We start from the raw sequence: 17406 nt of genomic DNA, 5'->3' as shown, positions 1-17406 counted from the left end.
CAACCGAGAACAAGAAAGAGCGACGCCGCGGAAGAGGGGATGCTCAGCCTAAGAGTGGAGCGCCAGCTGCGTCCGTTACCTCGGCTTCTATCTCCGCGATCTTAGCTAAGGTGCTGCTCATCCTGGCGAGTCCCCCGCGGCCTCCACACTGACCGTCTCTCTTCACACACCCGCGGGCAAACTGCAACCTGCACCAGACGCCACCGCAGTGCGCAGGCGCGGTACTTCGAATTCTCGCGAGAGAGTTCTACGTAAGAGTCACCGCGAGACGTATAGCGTGGAGCCGTCTCCTCCCCGTCAGCCGGCCCCGCCCCGTCCCACGAGCCAGTGCGGTGTCATAGAGCCCGCGGGAGCCGGGGGCCAGAGAGGCTGCCCCCGTCTGGGAGTCTCCGAGCGCGCGGAGGGTCGCGCGCAGCTCGGCCCCGCCCGGCGGGTCCCGCTCCTTTCGCCCTGCGTGGTACTGAATGTCTCGGTGCTGCAGACCCCAAGCCGACTCGCGTTCTGCACCCCTGTTCCTCGCTAGCATCTGCGGGTCCTGGGTTCCCCTTTTCACAGCCGGGGTGACATCCCGACGGCCTCCTTGGTCTTGTGAGGGCGTAGAGACCCATCTTGAGCCTGTCTCACCCACTTGGAAAAAGAAAATTCCCCCATTCTATCATTCAAAACTATTTTTAGGTCTGTTTTGTTTACTCCGAACCCCAAGTAGAGCACATGGGGAGCCCACAGTAAGTGCATACTTGAATGGATAATTTTCAGAGAACTCTGCTCGCAACATAGCTTGTAACTATGTTAACACCCATAAGTAGGAAAATAGATGAATGAATAATACCTCTATCCTGTTTTTGAAATATTACATCCATTAAAACGTAGATCTGTGTTCTTACTTGATATCCAGGACGTGTTAAATGGGAAAACACAACTAGCGGAACGGCATCTATGTAGTGATAACCATTTATGTTATTGTAAAAAGTAAATGTACATTTAAATAGGCGTGCATGTATGAACGTGCATTGCTTAAAGGCCTAAACAGAAAAATACATCAGAAACTCTTTAACAGTGGGAAGGAATGCAAAGAAAGAAGCCTTTCACATTTTATTCCACAGAATTTTGTAGTTAAATTTTTACAAGATGAATGTATCCATGTATTTCATGTGTAATAATAAAATTTAAAATTTCAGAAGACTCCTCTTCCCCAAGTGTAACATGCAGAGGAAGCCAGGACGTCCAGGAACTGTGTGGTGGTTTTAAAAGCGGTTTGCCTCAGGATCAATGGGTTGTTTTGATAGATTGATTATCCCAGAGGGAGTCCACCCGCCAGGTTTAATCCACGGGGTTGGCCTGCACCCAGCCCTGGGAGGGAAATTTAATTTAGTTAAATTTGTAAGCAAGAACTATTCTAACTTGCCAGAGACAAAAAAAGGGAGGTTTTATCGTGCATAAGTGGGGAGCAACAGAAAGGAAAGCTTTTACAGAAGGTCCCCAAAGGGCCAAAGAGAGTTTCTTCTTTCTTTAACCTCAGCCTTTTCATAAATAAATTAGGGGATGATGAGGTAATTAGATCCCACACCATTAGCAATGGAGGAAGGAAGATGAGGAGGTCCAGCTGGAATGGGACATGATCAAAGATCAATCTTGAAAGACAGATAAAATCAAATCAGCAGGCCTTTCCTAACTTGAAGTACTTAAGGAATTAATTGGCTGACAATATCAAGGGCATCACTGCTCTGTGAATAGGTTCTCTTTAGCAAATCTGTTACATGAGGCCTGCATGTAAGTTAATCACTTATTGCTCAAAGACATCCTAGGACCCACATTGGGGCCTTGAACTGTCAATAGGCACCAAAGAGTAATACTCATTTTCCCCAGAGTCCTGGGTGGCCATCCTATTCATGCAGTGATTATTTACGGAGCTCCAACTGCTGCCTGGCACTGTGACAACACTGGGGACACAGCAGAGAGTGAATCAGATATATTCCTGCACAGCTGGGCTCAGTGGCTCGCGCCTATAATCCCAGCACTTTCAGAGGTTGAGGCGGGTGGAATACCTGAGGTCAGGAGTTGGAGACCAGCCTGGCCAACATGGCGTAACTCCATCTCTATTAAAAGTACAAAAATTAGCTGGGCGTGGTGGTGGGAGCCTGTAATCCCAGCTACTCTGGAGGCAGAGGTGGCAGAATAGCTTGAACCTGGGAGGCGGAGGTTACAGTGAGCTGAGATTGCACCATTACACTCCAGCCTGGGCAACAAGAGCGAGACTGTGTCTCAAAAAATATACATACTGGTTTTTAATGTTTTATATATATATATATATATATATATAGTTATACATATGTTATATATACGTATAGTATATATATATATTATTTATATATATATATGTTCCTGCACATAAGAAATATCCAGGAGCTGGTCGCAGTGGCTCACACCTGTAATCCCAGCACTTTGGGAGGCTGAGGCAGGTGAATCACCTGAGGTCAGGAGTCTGAGACTAGCCTGGCCAACATGGTGGAACCCCCTCTCTACTAAAAATATAAAAATTAGCTGGGCGTGGTGGTACACGCCTGTAATTCCAGCTACTCAGGAGGCTGAGGCAGGAGAATCACTTGAACCGGGAGGGCAGAGGTTGTAGTAAGCTGAGATTGTGCCATGCACTCCAACCTGGAGCCTGGGCGAAAAGAGCAAGACTCCGTCTCAAAAAAACAAGGAAGGGCCGGGCGCGGTGGCTCAAGCCTGTAATCCCAGCACTTTGGGAGGCTGAGGCGGGTGGATCACGAGGTCGAGAGATCGAGACCATCCTGGTCAACATGGTGAAACCCTGTCTCTACTAAAAATACAAAAAACTAGCTGGGCATGGTGGCGCGTGCCTGTAATCCCAGCTACTTAGGAGGCTGAGGCAGGAGAATTGCCTGAGCCCAGGAGGCGGAGGTTGCGGTGAGCCGAGATCGCGCCATTACACTCCAGCCTGGGTAACAAGAGCGAAACTCCGTCTCAAAAAAAAAAAAAAAAAAACAAGGAAGGAAGGAAGAAGGGAGGGAGAGAGGGAAGAAAGCAAGCAGAGAGAAAGAGGAAAGAAAGAAGGAGGGAGGGAGGAAAGGAAGGAAGGAGAAAAAGAAAGAGAAGGAGAGAGAGAGAGAGAGAGAAAGGAAGGAAGGAAGGAAGAAATAAAGAAGTATCCAGGTTGCGAGGCCAAGGCCAGGACCTCAGGTTCAGCTTCAAAGAGCCATAGCTAGCCCATGTCTATTAGTACCACCAACTGCAGCAGGAAGGGCCCATTTTGTCATATGCGTAAACCACTAGCACCTTGGTACTAAACATCTAAAAAATACATAGGCTGGGGGCAGTTGCTCACAGTTTAATCACAACCCTTTCAGAGGTTGAGGTGGGAGGATTGCCTGAGGCCAGGAGGTCAAGACCAACCTGGGCCAATATTGAGGCCAGGAATTCAAGATCAGCCTGGGCAATATAGGGAGACCCCCATCTCTACCAAAAAAAAAAAAAAAATTTTTTCATTAGCCAGTCTACAAAAAGTTTAAAAATTAGCCAGGCGTGGTAGCACACACCTGTAGTCCCAGCTGTGTGGGAGGAGGCTGAGGCAGGAGGATCACTTGACCCCAGGAGGTAAAGGCTTAAGTGAGCCATGTTCAGATGCAAGCACTCCAGCTTGGATGACAGTGAGACCCTGTCTCAAAAAAAAAAAAAGAAAAAAAAAAAAATTCAGGGTTGGTGGCCTGTACCTATAATCCTAGCTACTGGGAAGGTTCAGGCAGGATATTCACTGGAGCCCAGGACTTTGACATTATAGTGAGCTATGATCCCACCATTGCACTCCAGCCTGGGTGACAGAGCAAGAAACTGTCTCTTAAATAAATAAATAAATAAATAAAACAAAGCAAAGATTGACAGAAAATCTTCATTTCTTCCTGAGACACTCCCACCATTCCGAAACAATTGTATGTGGTCAAATGTACAGGCTTTTTCTGGCACTGTTTTACTTCTCTGACTCCCAGTAAACCATGATCCCTGGCCAGGCTCGGTGGCTCATGCCTGGCTCACTCCCAGCACTTTGGGAGGCCAAGGCAGAAAGACTGCTCGAGCCCAGGAGTTTGAGACCAGCCTGGGTAACACAGCAAGACCTCATCTCTACAAAAATTAAAAACTTAGCTGGCTACACTGGGCAACATGACGAAACCCCATCTCTACAAAAAAATCAGTGTGATAGTGCTCCTGTAATCTCAGCTACTCAGGAGGCTGAGGTGGGCTCAAGAAAACAAGGCTGCAGTGAGCTGTGATCCTGCCACTGCACTTTAGCTTAGGGGACAGAGTGAGACTGTCTCAAAAAAACAAAACAGACGCTGGGTGTGGTGGCTCGTGCCTGTAGTCCCAGCTGCTCAGGAGGCTGAGGTGGGAGGATCGCTTGAGCCCAGGAGTTCTGGGCTGTAGTGCGCTGTGCTAATCGGGTGTCCACACTAAGTTTGGCATCAATATGGTGACCTCCTGGGAGTGGGGGACCACCAGGTTGCCTAAGGAGGGGTGAACCAGCCCAGATCAGAAATGGAGCAGGTAAAAACTCCTGTGCTGATCAGTAGTGGGATTGGGCCTGTGAATAGCCACTGCACTCCAGCCTGGGCAACATAGCAAGACCCCATCTCTTAAAAAAAAAAAAACATGCCCGGCGCGGTGGCTCAAGCCTGTAATCCCAGCACTTTGGGAGGCCGAGGCGGGTGGATCACGAGGTCGAGAGATCGAGACCATCCTGGTCAACATGGTGAAACCCCGTCTTTACTAAAAATACAAAAAACTAACTGGGCGTGGTGGCGCATGCCTGTAATCCCAGCTACTCAGGAGGCTGAGGCAGGAGAATTGCCTGAGCCCAGGAGGCGGAGGTCGCGGTGAGCCGAGATCGTGCCACTGCACTCCAGCCTGGGTAACAAGAGCGAAACTCCGTCTCAAAAAAAATAATAATAAATAATAAATAATAAAAATAAAAATAAAAATAAAATAAAATAAATAAATAAATAGAAATCATGAGTAAGAAAGGACATACAACCACTGATAATAGCTAATTAAAAGAATCACAAGCCTGGGCAATATGGTGAAACCCTGTCTCTACTAAAAATTCAAAACTTAGCTCGGTGTGGTGGCTCACGCCTGTAGTCCCAGCTACTCAGGAAGCTGAGGCACAAGAATCATTTGAACCCAGGAGGTGGAGGCTGTAGTGAGCTGAGATCACAACACTACTCCAGCCTGGACAACAGAGCAAGACCTTGTTTCAAAAAAAAAAAAGAATTACAAAAGGCTATTATGTGCAACTCTGCCAAATAATTAGAAAATCTGGCCGGGCCCAGTGGCTCATGCCTATAATCTCAGCACTTTGGGAGGCCAAAACGGGTGGATCACGAGGTCAAGTGATCGAGACCATCCTGGTCAACATGGTGAAACCCCATCTCTACTAAAAATATAAAAATTAGCTGGGCATGGTGGTTCGCGCCTGTAATCCCAGCTACTCAAGAGGCAGAGGCAGGAGAATTGCTTGAATCCAGGAAATGGAGGTTTCGGTGAGCCCAGATCGTGCCATTGCACTCCAGCCTGTGTAACAAGAGTGAAACTAAAAAAAAAAAAAAAAAAAAAAAAAAAAAAAAAAAATTCTAGGGAAACCTGTAATTCCAGCACTTTAGAAGGCTGAGGCAGGGGTATTGCTTGAGGCCAGGAATTCAAGACCAGTCTGAGCAACATGGCAAAACCCCTTCTCCACTAAAAATACAAAAATTAGCCAGGCATGGTGGCTTAGAAGTATAGTCCCAACTACTTGGGAGGCTGGGGCATGAGAATTGCTTGAACCTGAGAGGCAGAGCTTGCAGTAAGCCAAGACGGCAGGCAGCCAGCCGAGATTGTGTCACTACACTCCAGTATGGGCAGCAGAGTGAGACTTTGTCTCAAAAAGAAAAGAAAAAAAAAAAGAGAAATTACTTCCTTGTAAAAAAAAAAAAAGACAAGAAAGAGAAGGCTTAAATACACTAATAACTATCAAAGAAATTAGAAGCTGGACACAGTGTCTCACGCCTGTAATCCGAGCACTCTGGGAGGCTGAGGTGGGTGGATCACCTGAGGTCAGGAGTTCAAGACCAGCCTGGCCAAATGGTGAAAACCCGTCTCTAGTAAAAAGACAAAAATTAGCTAGGCCTAGTGGCTTGCGCCTGTAGTCCCAGCTACTCGGGAGGCTGAGGCACGAAAATCACTTGAACAGAAGAGGCGCAGGTTGCAGTGAGCTGAGATGGTGCCAGAGCACTCCAGCCTGGGAGACAGAGCCAGACTCCATCTCAAAAATAGATAAATAAACAAATAAAAGAAAATAAAAATAAAAGAAATCAGAAAAATTAAGTATTCACTCATTTTTTCTTTTGTATTCAATCATTTTAAAAGGCATCAGGCTTAGATGGTTTTATAGCTGAGTCTTGGGGGTTTTTTTGTTTTGTTTTGCTTGTTTGTTTTTTGAGACAGAGTCTTGTTCCGTCACCAGGCTGGAGTGTAGTGGTGTGATCTCGGCTCACTGCAACCTCCGCCTCTTGGGTTCAAGTGATTCTCCTGCCTCAGCCTCCTGAGTAGCTAGGACTACAGATGCCCGCCACTACACTCAGCTGATTTTTTGTATTTTTAGTAGAGACGGGTTTTCACCGTGTTAGCAGAATGATCCTGACTTTCTGACCTCATGATCCTACCACCTTGGCCTCCCAAAGTGGGGGATTACAAAGTGTGAGTCAAGACCACTGTGCCCAGCCTTTTTTTTTAAGGTGGGGTCTTACTCTGTTGGCCAGGATGGAGTGCAGTGGCACCATCTTAACTCATTCACTGCAACCTCAGCCTCCTGGGTTCAAGCGATTCTTCTGCCTCAGCCTCCTGAGTAGCTGGGATTACAGGTTTGTGCCACCACGCTTGGCTAATTTTTTTTTTTTTTTTTAGTACAGACAGGGTTTCACCATGTTGGCCAAGCTGGTCTCAAACTACTGACCTCAAATAATCCACCCGGCTTGGCCTCCCAAAGTGCTGGAATTATAGGCATGAGCCAACTGTGCCAGACCCCAGTTTTATAGCCGAGTTGTTTTTGAGACGAGGTCTCATCCTGGAGTTTAGTGGCATGAACTCAGCTTACTGCACCATCGACTTCTCTGGTGACTTTCCCCACTTGTGCTCCTGAGTAGCTAGGACCACAGGCACGTGCCCTCACGCCCAGGTAATTTTTTAAATTATATTTTTATTTATTTTATTGTTTTTTTTTTTTAAGACAGCGTTTTACCATGTTGGCCAGGCTGCTGTTGAGCTCCTGAGCTCAAGTGATCCACCCACCTCGGCCTCCCCAAGGGCTGGGATTTCAGGCGTGAGCCACCATGCCTGGCCCAACAATCTTAAACAACTATAAAACTGGACAAAAATCAGAGGCAGATGTTTTCAGTTATCAAAAAACAGGCAAAATAGACTATGATCCTTGAGAAAAAGGGAAATAGACAAGATGAACCCCATGTTTGTCCTGGCTTTTTGCCTGGGACAGTTTCCCAATTACAGTGGAAAAAAGTGGATCCCAAGCAAGGGAGTGTTCTTCCTAAGCTGCAGAGGCAGAAATCAGTGTCTGAAGCTGCTGAAGCAGCTGGAGTGTGCTGGACAGGGTACAGAAAAGGAGGGAGCAGCGCCACAGAGAGTAGGAAGAGACAGAAGTTTGCATGTGGCCTGTAATCCCAGCATTTGGGAGAGTGGGCTGGCAGACCACTTGAGGTCAGGAGTTCGAGACCAGCCTGGTCAACATGGAGAAACCCCATATCTACTAAAAATACAAAATGAGCAGGTCATGGTGGCACATGCCTGTAATCCCAGCTACTCAAAAGGCTGAGGCAGGAGAATCACTTGAACTCAGGAGGCGGAGGTTGCGGTGAGCCGAGATCACAACATTGCACTCCAACAGCCTAAAAAAAAAAATCATAGGAGAGGTTGGGTGCAGTGACTCAGGCCTGTAATTCCAGCATTTTGGGAGGCTGAGGTGGGTGGATCACCTGAGGTCAAAAGTTCAAGATCAGCCTTGCCAACATAGTGAAACCTCGTTTCTACTGAAAATACAAAAATTAGCTGGGTGTGGTGGCACCCACCTGTAGTCTCAGCTACTTGGGAAGCTGAGGCAGGAGAATCGCTTGAACCTGGGAGTTGGAGGTTGCAGTGATCCAAGATCATGCCACTGCACTCCAGCTTGGGTGATAGAGCAAGATTCCTTCTCTTTCTTTTTCTTTTTTCTTTTCTTTTTTTTTTTGAGATGGAGTTTTCACTCTTGTTACCCAGGCTGGAGTGCAATGGCACGATCTCGGCTCACCGCAACCTCCGCCTCCTGGGTTCAGGCAATTCTCCTGCCTCAGCCTCCTGAGTAGCTGGGATTACAGACACGTGCCACCATACCCAGCTAATTTTTTGTATTTTTAGTAGAGACGGGGTTTCACCATGTTGACCAGGACAGTCTCGATCTCTTGGCCTCGTGATCTACCCGCCTCGGCCTCCCAAAGTGCTGGGATCACAGGATTGAGCCACCGCACCCGGCCCAAGACTCCTTCTTAAAAAAAAAAAAAATTATTATTATTATTATTCCTTGACGTGTACAGGTAAAAAAAGAAAAAAAGGAGAGAGATCCAAGATGGCTGATCACTAGTAGCTCGGGATTGTAGCTTCCAGTGAAAGCGCAGAGAACGAGAGGACGCCACACTTTCAGATGAATTCTTGTTGCTCACACAGCAGGAGATTCCCAGCGGAGGAGCCCCACGGGTCGCCAGTGCGACTCTTGTAACCAGAGAGGCGGTTTTGCAGGCGCCTTGGAGCGTCGGTTCTTGGTGCAGAGTCAGAAAAGCACCATGAATCTTATTTATTTATTTATTTATTTTGAGACAGAATTTCGCTCTTGTTACCCAGGCTGGAGTGCAATGGCGCGATCTCGGCTCACCGCAACCTCCGCCTCCTGGGTTCAGGCAATTCTCCTGCCTCAGCCTCCTGAGTAGCTGGGATTACAGGCATGTGCCACCATGCCCAGCTAATTTTTTGTATTTTTAGTAGAGGCGGGGTTTCACCATGTTGACCAGGATGGTCTCGATCTCTTGACGTCGTGATCCACCCGCCTCGGCCTCCCAAAGTGCTGGGATTACAGGCTGGAGCCACCGCGCCCGGCAAGCACCATGAATCTTACTTAACGCTGCTGTTTTGGTTGGCGCAGTGGGTTGCTCAGATTTCGGCGTTGAGAATCAGTAAGTTGGACGTCCACTCAGAAACCCAATTACAAAGACAGTAATTATAAAGACCACAGATGGATAAATCTACAACGAAGGGAAGAAAACAGCCAAAAAAGGCTGAGAATACCCAAGATCAGAACGCCTCTCCCTCAGCAGGGGATCACAGTTCCTCATCAGCAACGAAACAAGGCTTGATGGAGAACGAGTGTGTTCCAATTACAGAAGCAGGCTTCAAAATGTGGATAATAAGAAACTTCTGTGAATTAAAAGAACTTGTTTTAACCCAATCCAAAGAAACTAAGAACTTTGAAAAAAGGTTTGACGAAATGTTAACAAGAATACACAATTTTGCCAGGCGCGGTGGCTCAAGCCTGTAATCCCAGAACTTTGGGAGGCCGAGGCGGGTGGATCACGAGGTCGAGAGATCGAGACCATCCTGGTCAACATGGTGAAACCCCGTCTCTACTAAAAATACAAAAAATTAGCTGGGTATGGTGGCTCGTGCCTGTAATCCCAGCTACTCAGGAGGCTGAGGCAGGAGAATTGCCTGAACCCAGGAGGCGGAGGTTGCGGTGAACCGAGATCGCGCCATTGCACTCCAGCCTGGGTAACAAGAGCGAAACTCTGCCTCAAAGAAAAAAAAAAAAAAGATGATTAAAAAAAAAAAAGAATACACAATTTAGAGAGGAATATAAGTGAATTGATGGAGCTGAAAAACACAATACGAGAACTTCGTGAAGTATGCGCAAGTTTTAACAGCCGAATTGATCAAGCAGAAGAAAGGATATCAGAGGTCGAAGACCAACTCAATGAAATAAAACAAGAAGACAAGATTAGAGAAAAAAGGATAAAAAGGAACGAGCAAAGTCTCCAAGAAATACGGGACTATGTGAAAAGACCTAATCTACGCTTGATAGGTGTACCTGAATGTGACGAATTGAATGAATCCAAACTGGAAAATACGCTTCAGGATATTATTCAGGAAAATTTTCCCAACCTAGTAAGGCAGGATAATATTCAACTCCAGGTAATACAGAGAACACCACAAAGATATTCCTCAAGAAGAGCAACTCCAGGGCACATAATCGTCAGATTCACCAGCGTTGAAATGAAGGAGAAAATACTAAGGGCAGCCAGAGAGAAAGGTCAGGTTACCCACAAAGGGAAGCCTATCGGACTCACAGCAGATCTCTCAGCAGAAACCCTGCAAGCCAGAAGAGAGTGGGGACCAATATTCAACATCCTTAAAGAAAAGAACTTCCAACCCAGAATTGCACATCCAGCCAAACTAAGCTTCACAAGTGAAGGAAAAATAAAGTTTTTTGTGAACAAGCAAGCACTCAGAGATTTCCTCACCACCAGGCCTGCTTTACAAGAGCTTCTGAAAGAACCACTACACATAGAAAGGAACAAACAGTATCAGCCTTTCTAAAAAATACCAAAAAGTAAAGAGCATCAATATAATGAAGAATTTACATCAACTAATGGACAAAAGAGCCAGCTAATATTAAATGGCAGTATTAAACTCACATATATCATTATTAATCCTAAATTTAAATTGACTAAATCCCCCAATCCAAAGACAGACAGGCAATTTGGATAAAAAACTAAAACCCATCGGTATGCTGCATCCAGACCCATCTCACATTCAAGGATACACAAAGACTCAAAACAAAGGGATGGAGAAAGATTTACCAACCAAACGGAGAGCAAAAATAAATAAATAAAAAGCAGAAGTTACAATTTTTGCCTCTGATAAAATAGTCGTTAAAGCAACAAAGATCAAAAGAAGCAAAGAAGGACATTATATAATGATAAAAGGATCAATGCAACAACAAGAAAAGCTAAAGATCCTAAATATGTACGCACCCAATACAGGAATACCCAGACATACAAGACTAATAAAGAGACTTAGACTCCCACACAATAATAGTGGGAGACTTCAACATTAATATTAGACAGATCAATGAGACAGAAAATTAACAACGATATCCAGGACTTGAACTCAGATCTGGAACAAGTAAACTTAATTAACATTTATAGAACTCTCCACTTTAAATACACAAAATATACACTCTTATCAGTACCACATCATATCAACTTAGAAGTTTAAATGAAATATTGGTTGGCTCCTCGTTTGTTATTCTCTTCCCTCATTTTCTTTTTTTTTTTTTTTTTTGAGACGGAGTTTCGCTCTTGTTACCCAGGCTGGAGTGCAATGGCATGATCTCAGCTCACCGCAACCTCCGCCTCCTGGGTTCAGGCAATTCTTCAGCCTCAGCCTCCTGAGTAGCTGGGATTACAGGCATGCGCCACCATGCCCAGCCAATTTTTTGTATTTTTAGTAGAGACGGGGTTTCACCATGTTGACCAGGGTGGTCTCGATCTCTTGACCTCGTGATCCGCCCGCCTCGGCCTCCCAAAGTGCTGAGATTACAGGCTTGAGCCACCGCGCCCGGCCCCTCATTTTCTTTCATGTCTCCATTATTAAGCACAATTATAGGCATACCCATATTTAGATTGCATTCTAGCCCGGGCAATAAAGCAATACCCCCATTCTCTCTCCCTCTTCCTCTTTCTCTTTCTTCCTCTTCTTTATTCTTTTTCTTGTTTTTCTTTTTTCTTTCTCAAAAAAAAAATTCTGGGCCGGGCACGGTGGCTCACGCCTGTAATCCCAGCACTTTGGGAGGCCGAGGCGGGTGGATCACGAGGTCAAGAGATCGAGACCATCCTGTTCAACATGGTGAAACCCCGTCTCTACTAAAAACACAAAAAATTAGCTGGGCATGGTGGCGTGTGCCTGTAATCCCAGCTACTCAGGAGGCTGAGGCAGGAGAATTGCCTGAACTCAGGAGGCGGAGGTTGCGGTGACGAGATCGCGCCATTGCACTCCAGCTTGGGCAACAAGAGCGAAACTCCGTCTCAAAAAAAAAAAAAAAAAAAAATTAATTAATTAATTAATTAAATAAAAATCACAGGAGAAACCCAGGTTCTCTGTAGTTAATTCAAACAATTCCTAATGAAGTGCTAAGTGAAAATTTCCTTTTGCTATTCAGTGAAATCCTTCACTCCTCCCAGAAGTCACAGCAGCTAGTCTGTGGTTCTGTGCCCTTTTCTAGAGAGATGATTACTGAGGCTCGGCAAGGGCAAGTGAGCCAATCGCAGTCACCCAGGTAGCAGATGGAAGAAATGGAACTTGAGCTTGGATAGGATAAGTCTACGCCTGCAAGGTGCATGTCTCCTCCACGCATTCGGCAGAACCATTGGCAATGTAACACGTATAATGAGTGTGTCTGGCTCAGATTCAGCTCCTTAATGATAGGCCTCCGAAGCTGTGTGGGAAATCCCAACCGGATATTAATTTCACCGCCATCAATGGCCTTCATAATATTTTTGTTTTAAAAAATGATGACTGTGAGCAAAGAGATCAAGTACATTATTAGTTTCTGTGATCTCAACTCTCAGATGAATTCATGCAATTTAGTGCCTCCTAATGCAGTCAAATGGAAATTCCAAAGCCAGCTGTGTCAGAAATAATAGACTTCTAAATGAACTTGACTAATACAAACACAATACTCGGGGCAGAACATACTGGAGAAATGATGATAGCGGATCATTTTTGGACTTTCCAGGCCTGGCAGTGGCTCGATCAAGTTAGGTGCTCCATACATTGACTGGATTGAATTACTGTGCACAAAGGCTTTTAGTCCTGATGCCCTTAAAAAGAAAAGGTAGTCCAGTTTTTCTGGGGCTTCAGTGGAAAAGAGGGAGGCTAGCCCTTCATTTATAAAGATGCTTTTCAGGTTAGCAGCCATGACACGCTATAATCATATCAGGAAGAGCCCTCATCTTGTGCAGTATCTGCCCAGTTCAAAACAATGCACTTTTTTTTTTTTTTTTTTTTTTTGAGACCAAGTTTTGCTCTTGTTACCCAGGCTGGAGTGCAATGGCGTGATCTCGGCTCACCGCAACCTCCGCCTCCTGGGTTCAGGCAATTCTCCTGCCTCATCCTCCTGAGTAGCTGTGATTACAGGTGTGCGCCATCTTGCCCAGCTAATTTTTTGTATTTTTAGTAGAGACGGGGTTTCCCCATGTTGACCAGGATGGTCTTGATCTCTTGACCTCGTGATCCACTTGCCTCGGCCTCCCAAAGTGCTGGGATTACAGGTGTGAGCCACTGCACCTGGCCTAACAATGCACATTTTCTTATATCAAAGAAAAAAAATTTTTTTTGGTCTGGGCACAGTGGCTTATGGCTTTAATCCCAGCACTTTGGGAGGCCAAGGAAGGCAGATCCCCTGAGGTCAGGAGTTTAAGATCAGCCTGGTCAACATGGTGAAACCCTGTCTCCAGAAAAATACAAATTTACCCAGGCATGAGGGCAGGTGCCTGTAATCCTAGCTACTCCCGAGGCTGAAGCAGGAAAATTGCTTCAGCCCAGGAGGCAGAAGTTGCAGTGAGCCGAGATTGCAACATTGCACTCCAGCCTGGGCAACAGAGCGAGACTCCATCTCAAAAATAAAATGAAATGAAATAAAATGAAATATTAAAAAAATTGTTTTTTGGCTAGGCACAGTGGCTCAAGCCTATAATCTCAGCACTTTGGGAGGCCGAAGTGGGTAGATCACCTGAGGTCAGGAGTTTGAGACTAGCCTGACCAGCACGGAGAAACACCATCTCTACTAAAAATACAAAATTAGCTGGGCAGGGTGGCACATGCCTGGGCAGGGTGGCACTTGGGAGGCTGAGGCAGGAGAATTGCTGGAGCCCAGGAGGTGGAGGTTGCAATGAGCCAAGATCGCACCATTGCACTCCAGCCTGGGCAATAAAAGTGAAACTCTGTCTCAAAAAAAAAAAAAAAAAAAAAAAAAACCAATTGTTTTTCATGACAGGGTCTCACTCTGTTGCCCAGACTGGAGGCAGTGGTGAGATCATAGTTCACTGCAGCTTCCTGAGTATCTGGGACCACAGGCATGCACCACCATGCTGCTGATTATTTTTATTTTATTTATTTATTTGTTTTAGAGATGGGATCTCACTTTATGGTTCAGGCCGGTCTCAAAACTTTTGGCCTTAAGTGACCCTCCCACCTCAGCCTCCCAAAATGCTGGGATTACAGGCACAAATTACCTTGCCTTGACGTAATCCACATTTTCTGAGACCTGCCCTCTCCCCAGGGGATGGACCAGGGCAACCCTTTGGTAGGACAGAACTCTTTCCCTTCTCCTGGCCCCAGAGCAGACAGGGATCTGAGTTGGACTCACCAAATTCTCTTTCCAAGGGAGTCAGCATCGAGGCTCAACAGTTTTGATTGGTTTCTAGCATGGCTGGGTGAAGGAACGTGACAAAATTTGAGGTCCATGGTGTAGCCATTTTCTGCCATGAGCCTGGATAGATAAGAGAAAGCCAATTTGCAGAGGGCAAGGATGCCCAGGAGAAATACGAAATGATGGCTGTTTCAAGGAAGCCACATTTGCACCACGTGATCCTGACTTTGACCACAGCTTTGAACTTGGGGTGGTAGGGGAACCATGTTTAGCCAGACAGTCTTTCTTCCTGGAATCTGCTGAGAGAACCAGTCTTTCTTTGTGACTAAAACTACACATATGAAACTGGGGAGCTGGAGAGCAGGCATGTTCTGGCCACCTTGCATCTGTACCAGAGAAATAGAGCAGCTGATCATTGCATTCTGAGAAAAGCATGGCAGAGGCTGGGTGTGGTGGCTCATGCCTGTAATCCTAGCACTTTGGGAGGCCAAGGTGGGCAGATCACTTGAGACCAAGAGTTCAAGAATCAGCATGGTCAACATGGTGAAACCCTGTCTCTACTAGAAATACAAAAATTAGCCAGGCAAGCCCGGCGCGGTGGCTCACGCCTGTAGTCCCAGCACTTTGGGAGGCTGAGGTGGGCATATTACCTGAGGTCAGGAGTTCGAGACTAGCCTGACCAATATGGTTAAACCCGTCTTTAAAAGAAAAAAATTAAAAAAAAAAAATTAGCCAGGCAATGTGGTGCATGCTTGTTGTCCCAGCTACTTGGGAGGCTGAGACAGGAGAATTGCTTGAATCTGGTAGGGGGAGGTTGTAGTGAGCCGAGATTGTGCCACTGCACAATCTCTTGCCTGGGAGACAGAGCAAGACTCTGTCTGAAAGAAAGAAAAAGAAAGAAAGAAAGAAACAGAGAGAGAGAGAGAGAGAGAGACAGAAAGAAAGAAAGAAGGAAAAGCAGAGACAAATGATGAAGAGAAAGGATTTCCTTGGTTTCAAAGTGCTTGTTTGCCTCCTTGCAGGCCTGCTGGCATTCCTGCTTACGGGTTCCAGGAGACACCCTTGTGTCTTTCAGAGTTCTTTTCTACTTATGGAGGTGCTTGAGTTGACTTTGTTACCTGCAACCAAAAAAGTTTAACTGCTTCCTGGAGCTCCTGACTCCTTCCCATGTACCCTTCTAGGCCCCCTGAGGCCCTATTACTTTTGGATCCTAAGAGGTGACAGTGCCTTCTACTAAATTCATTTTCTGTTCACTTAGGCTAATTTGAATAGGTCCTTGCTATTTGTTTCCAAAAGAGATTTGACTAAAACAATATATTTGTACCCATTGAGGCATGGACATATGCCTGTGTGTATGTGGAATTCAACATTGTCACTGAGAATGCCAGCCTCATTCTAGATGTTGCTCTGTGTCTTTGTTTCCACTGGCCTCTCTGGCCCCTTGCATAATCTTTAGATACCGCATGTTCACAGCTAGCAGAATGAAGGAAGTGACTGAGGGATCTTCCCTAAGGAAGCAGAGAACAGTATTTGGGGAGATACGGACTTCAGAGTCATGACTCCACACCTTAGCTTCAGACTTTGGAGAAATCCTACACCTTTCTTTAACCTGAGTCTGCACATCTCTAAAATAGAAATAATAGGGCTGGGCTCAGTCGCTCATGCCTGTAATCCCACCAACTGTAGAGCGAGGCAGGAGGATAGCTTGAGTCCAGGTGTTCACGACCAGCCTGGGCAACATAGTGAAACCCTGTCTCTACTAAAAACACAAAAAATTAGCTGGGTGTGGTGGTGTGCGCCTGTGGTCCCAGCTACTCAGGAGGCTAAGGTGGGATGATCACTTGAGCCCAAGGTGGGGGCAGAAGTTGCAGTGAGCCAAGATCGCACCACTGCACTCCAGCCTAGGTCACAGACAGATTGAGGCCCTCTCTTAAAAAAAAAAAAAAAAAAAAAAAAAAAGTGTAAGAGAGTTAACAATGCAAAGAACTGACTGGGTGCGGTGGCTCATGCCTGTAATCCCAGAACTTTGGGAGGCCGAGGCGCGCAGATCACCAGGTCAAAAGATTAAGACCATCCTGGCCAACATAGTGAAACTCCATCTCTACTAAAAATACAAAAATTAGCTGGGCCTGATGGCCCTTCCAGCTAATTTTTTGTACCTTTAGTAGAGATGGGGTTGTTTCACTGTGTTAGCCAGGATGGTTTTGATCTCCTGACCTCGTGATCTGCTCACCTTGGCCTCCCAAAGTGCTGGAATTACAGGCGTGAGCCACCCTGCCTGGCCTTTTTGTTTTTGTTTTGTTTTGAGGCGAAATCTCATTGGCACTCAGGCTGGAGTTCAATGGCATGATCTCAGCTCATTGAAACCTCTGCCTCCTGGGTTCAAGAGATTCTCCTGCCTCAGCCTCCCAAGTAGCTGGGATTATAGGTATGTGCCATCATGCCCAGCTAATTTTTGTATTTTTAGTAAAGATGAGGTTTCGCCATGTTGGCCAGGCTGGTCTCAAACTCCTGACCTCAAGTGATCCACCTGGCTCGGCCTCCCAAAATGTGCTGGGATTACAGGCATGAGCCACTGCGCCCAGCCAAGAACTGTCATTTTTTAAAGACTACAAGGTAAATCCATGGTTATGTAGAAAAACCTGGAAATAGGTTGGGCACGATGGCTCACGCCTGTAATCCCAGCACTTTGGAAAGCCGAGAAGGGTGGATCATGAGGTCAGGAGTTCGAGACCAGCTTGACCAACATGGTGAAATCCCATCTCTACTAAAAATATAAAAATTAGCTGGGTGTGGTGTCAGGTGCCTGTAATCCCAGATACTTGGGGGGCTCAGGCAGGAGAATCACTTGAACCTGGAAGGTGGAAGTTAAACCACTGCACTCTATC

General features: G+C 46.0%; 1 protein-coding gene and 1 long non-coding RNA gene across 2 annotated transcripts in view; both read right to left on the bottom strand.

Annotated features, from left to right (window-relative positions):
• DRG1 (developmentally regulated GTP binding protein 1) overlaps positions 1-228 on the bottom strand; it is a 40155-nt gene extending 39927 nt beyond the window's left edge. The window contains exon 1 of the mRNA XM_039462479.2: positions 80-228. Coding sequence (XP_039318413.1) covers positions 80-121 — 42 coding nt within the window. The 5' untranslated portion in view covers positions 122-228. The remainder of the gene's footprint in view (positions 1-79) is intronic.
• A 13931-nt stretch (positions 229-14159) lies between these two features.
• The window catches only part of LOC120361043 (uncharacterized), an 83373-nt gene continuing 80126 nt past the window's right edge, over positions 14160-17406 (bottom strand). The window contains exon 5 of the long non-coding RNA XR_012515514.1: positions 14160-14638. This is a non-coding gene — a long non-coding RNA (uncharacterized LOC120361043). The remainder of the gene's footprint in view (positions 14639-17406) is intronic.

Source organism: Saimiri boliviensis, chromosome 21 (assembly GCF_048565385.1).
Source record: "Saimiri boliviensis isolate mSaiBol1 chromosome 21, mSaiBol1.pri, whole genome shotgun sequence".
NCBI lineage: Eukaryota > Metazoa > Chordata > Mammalia > Primates > Cebidae > Saimiri > Saimiri boliviensis.
This window is presented reverse-complemented; position numbering and strand designations above follow the sequence as displayed.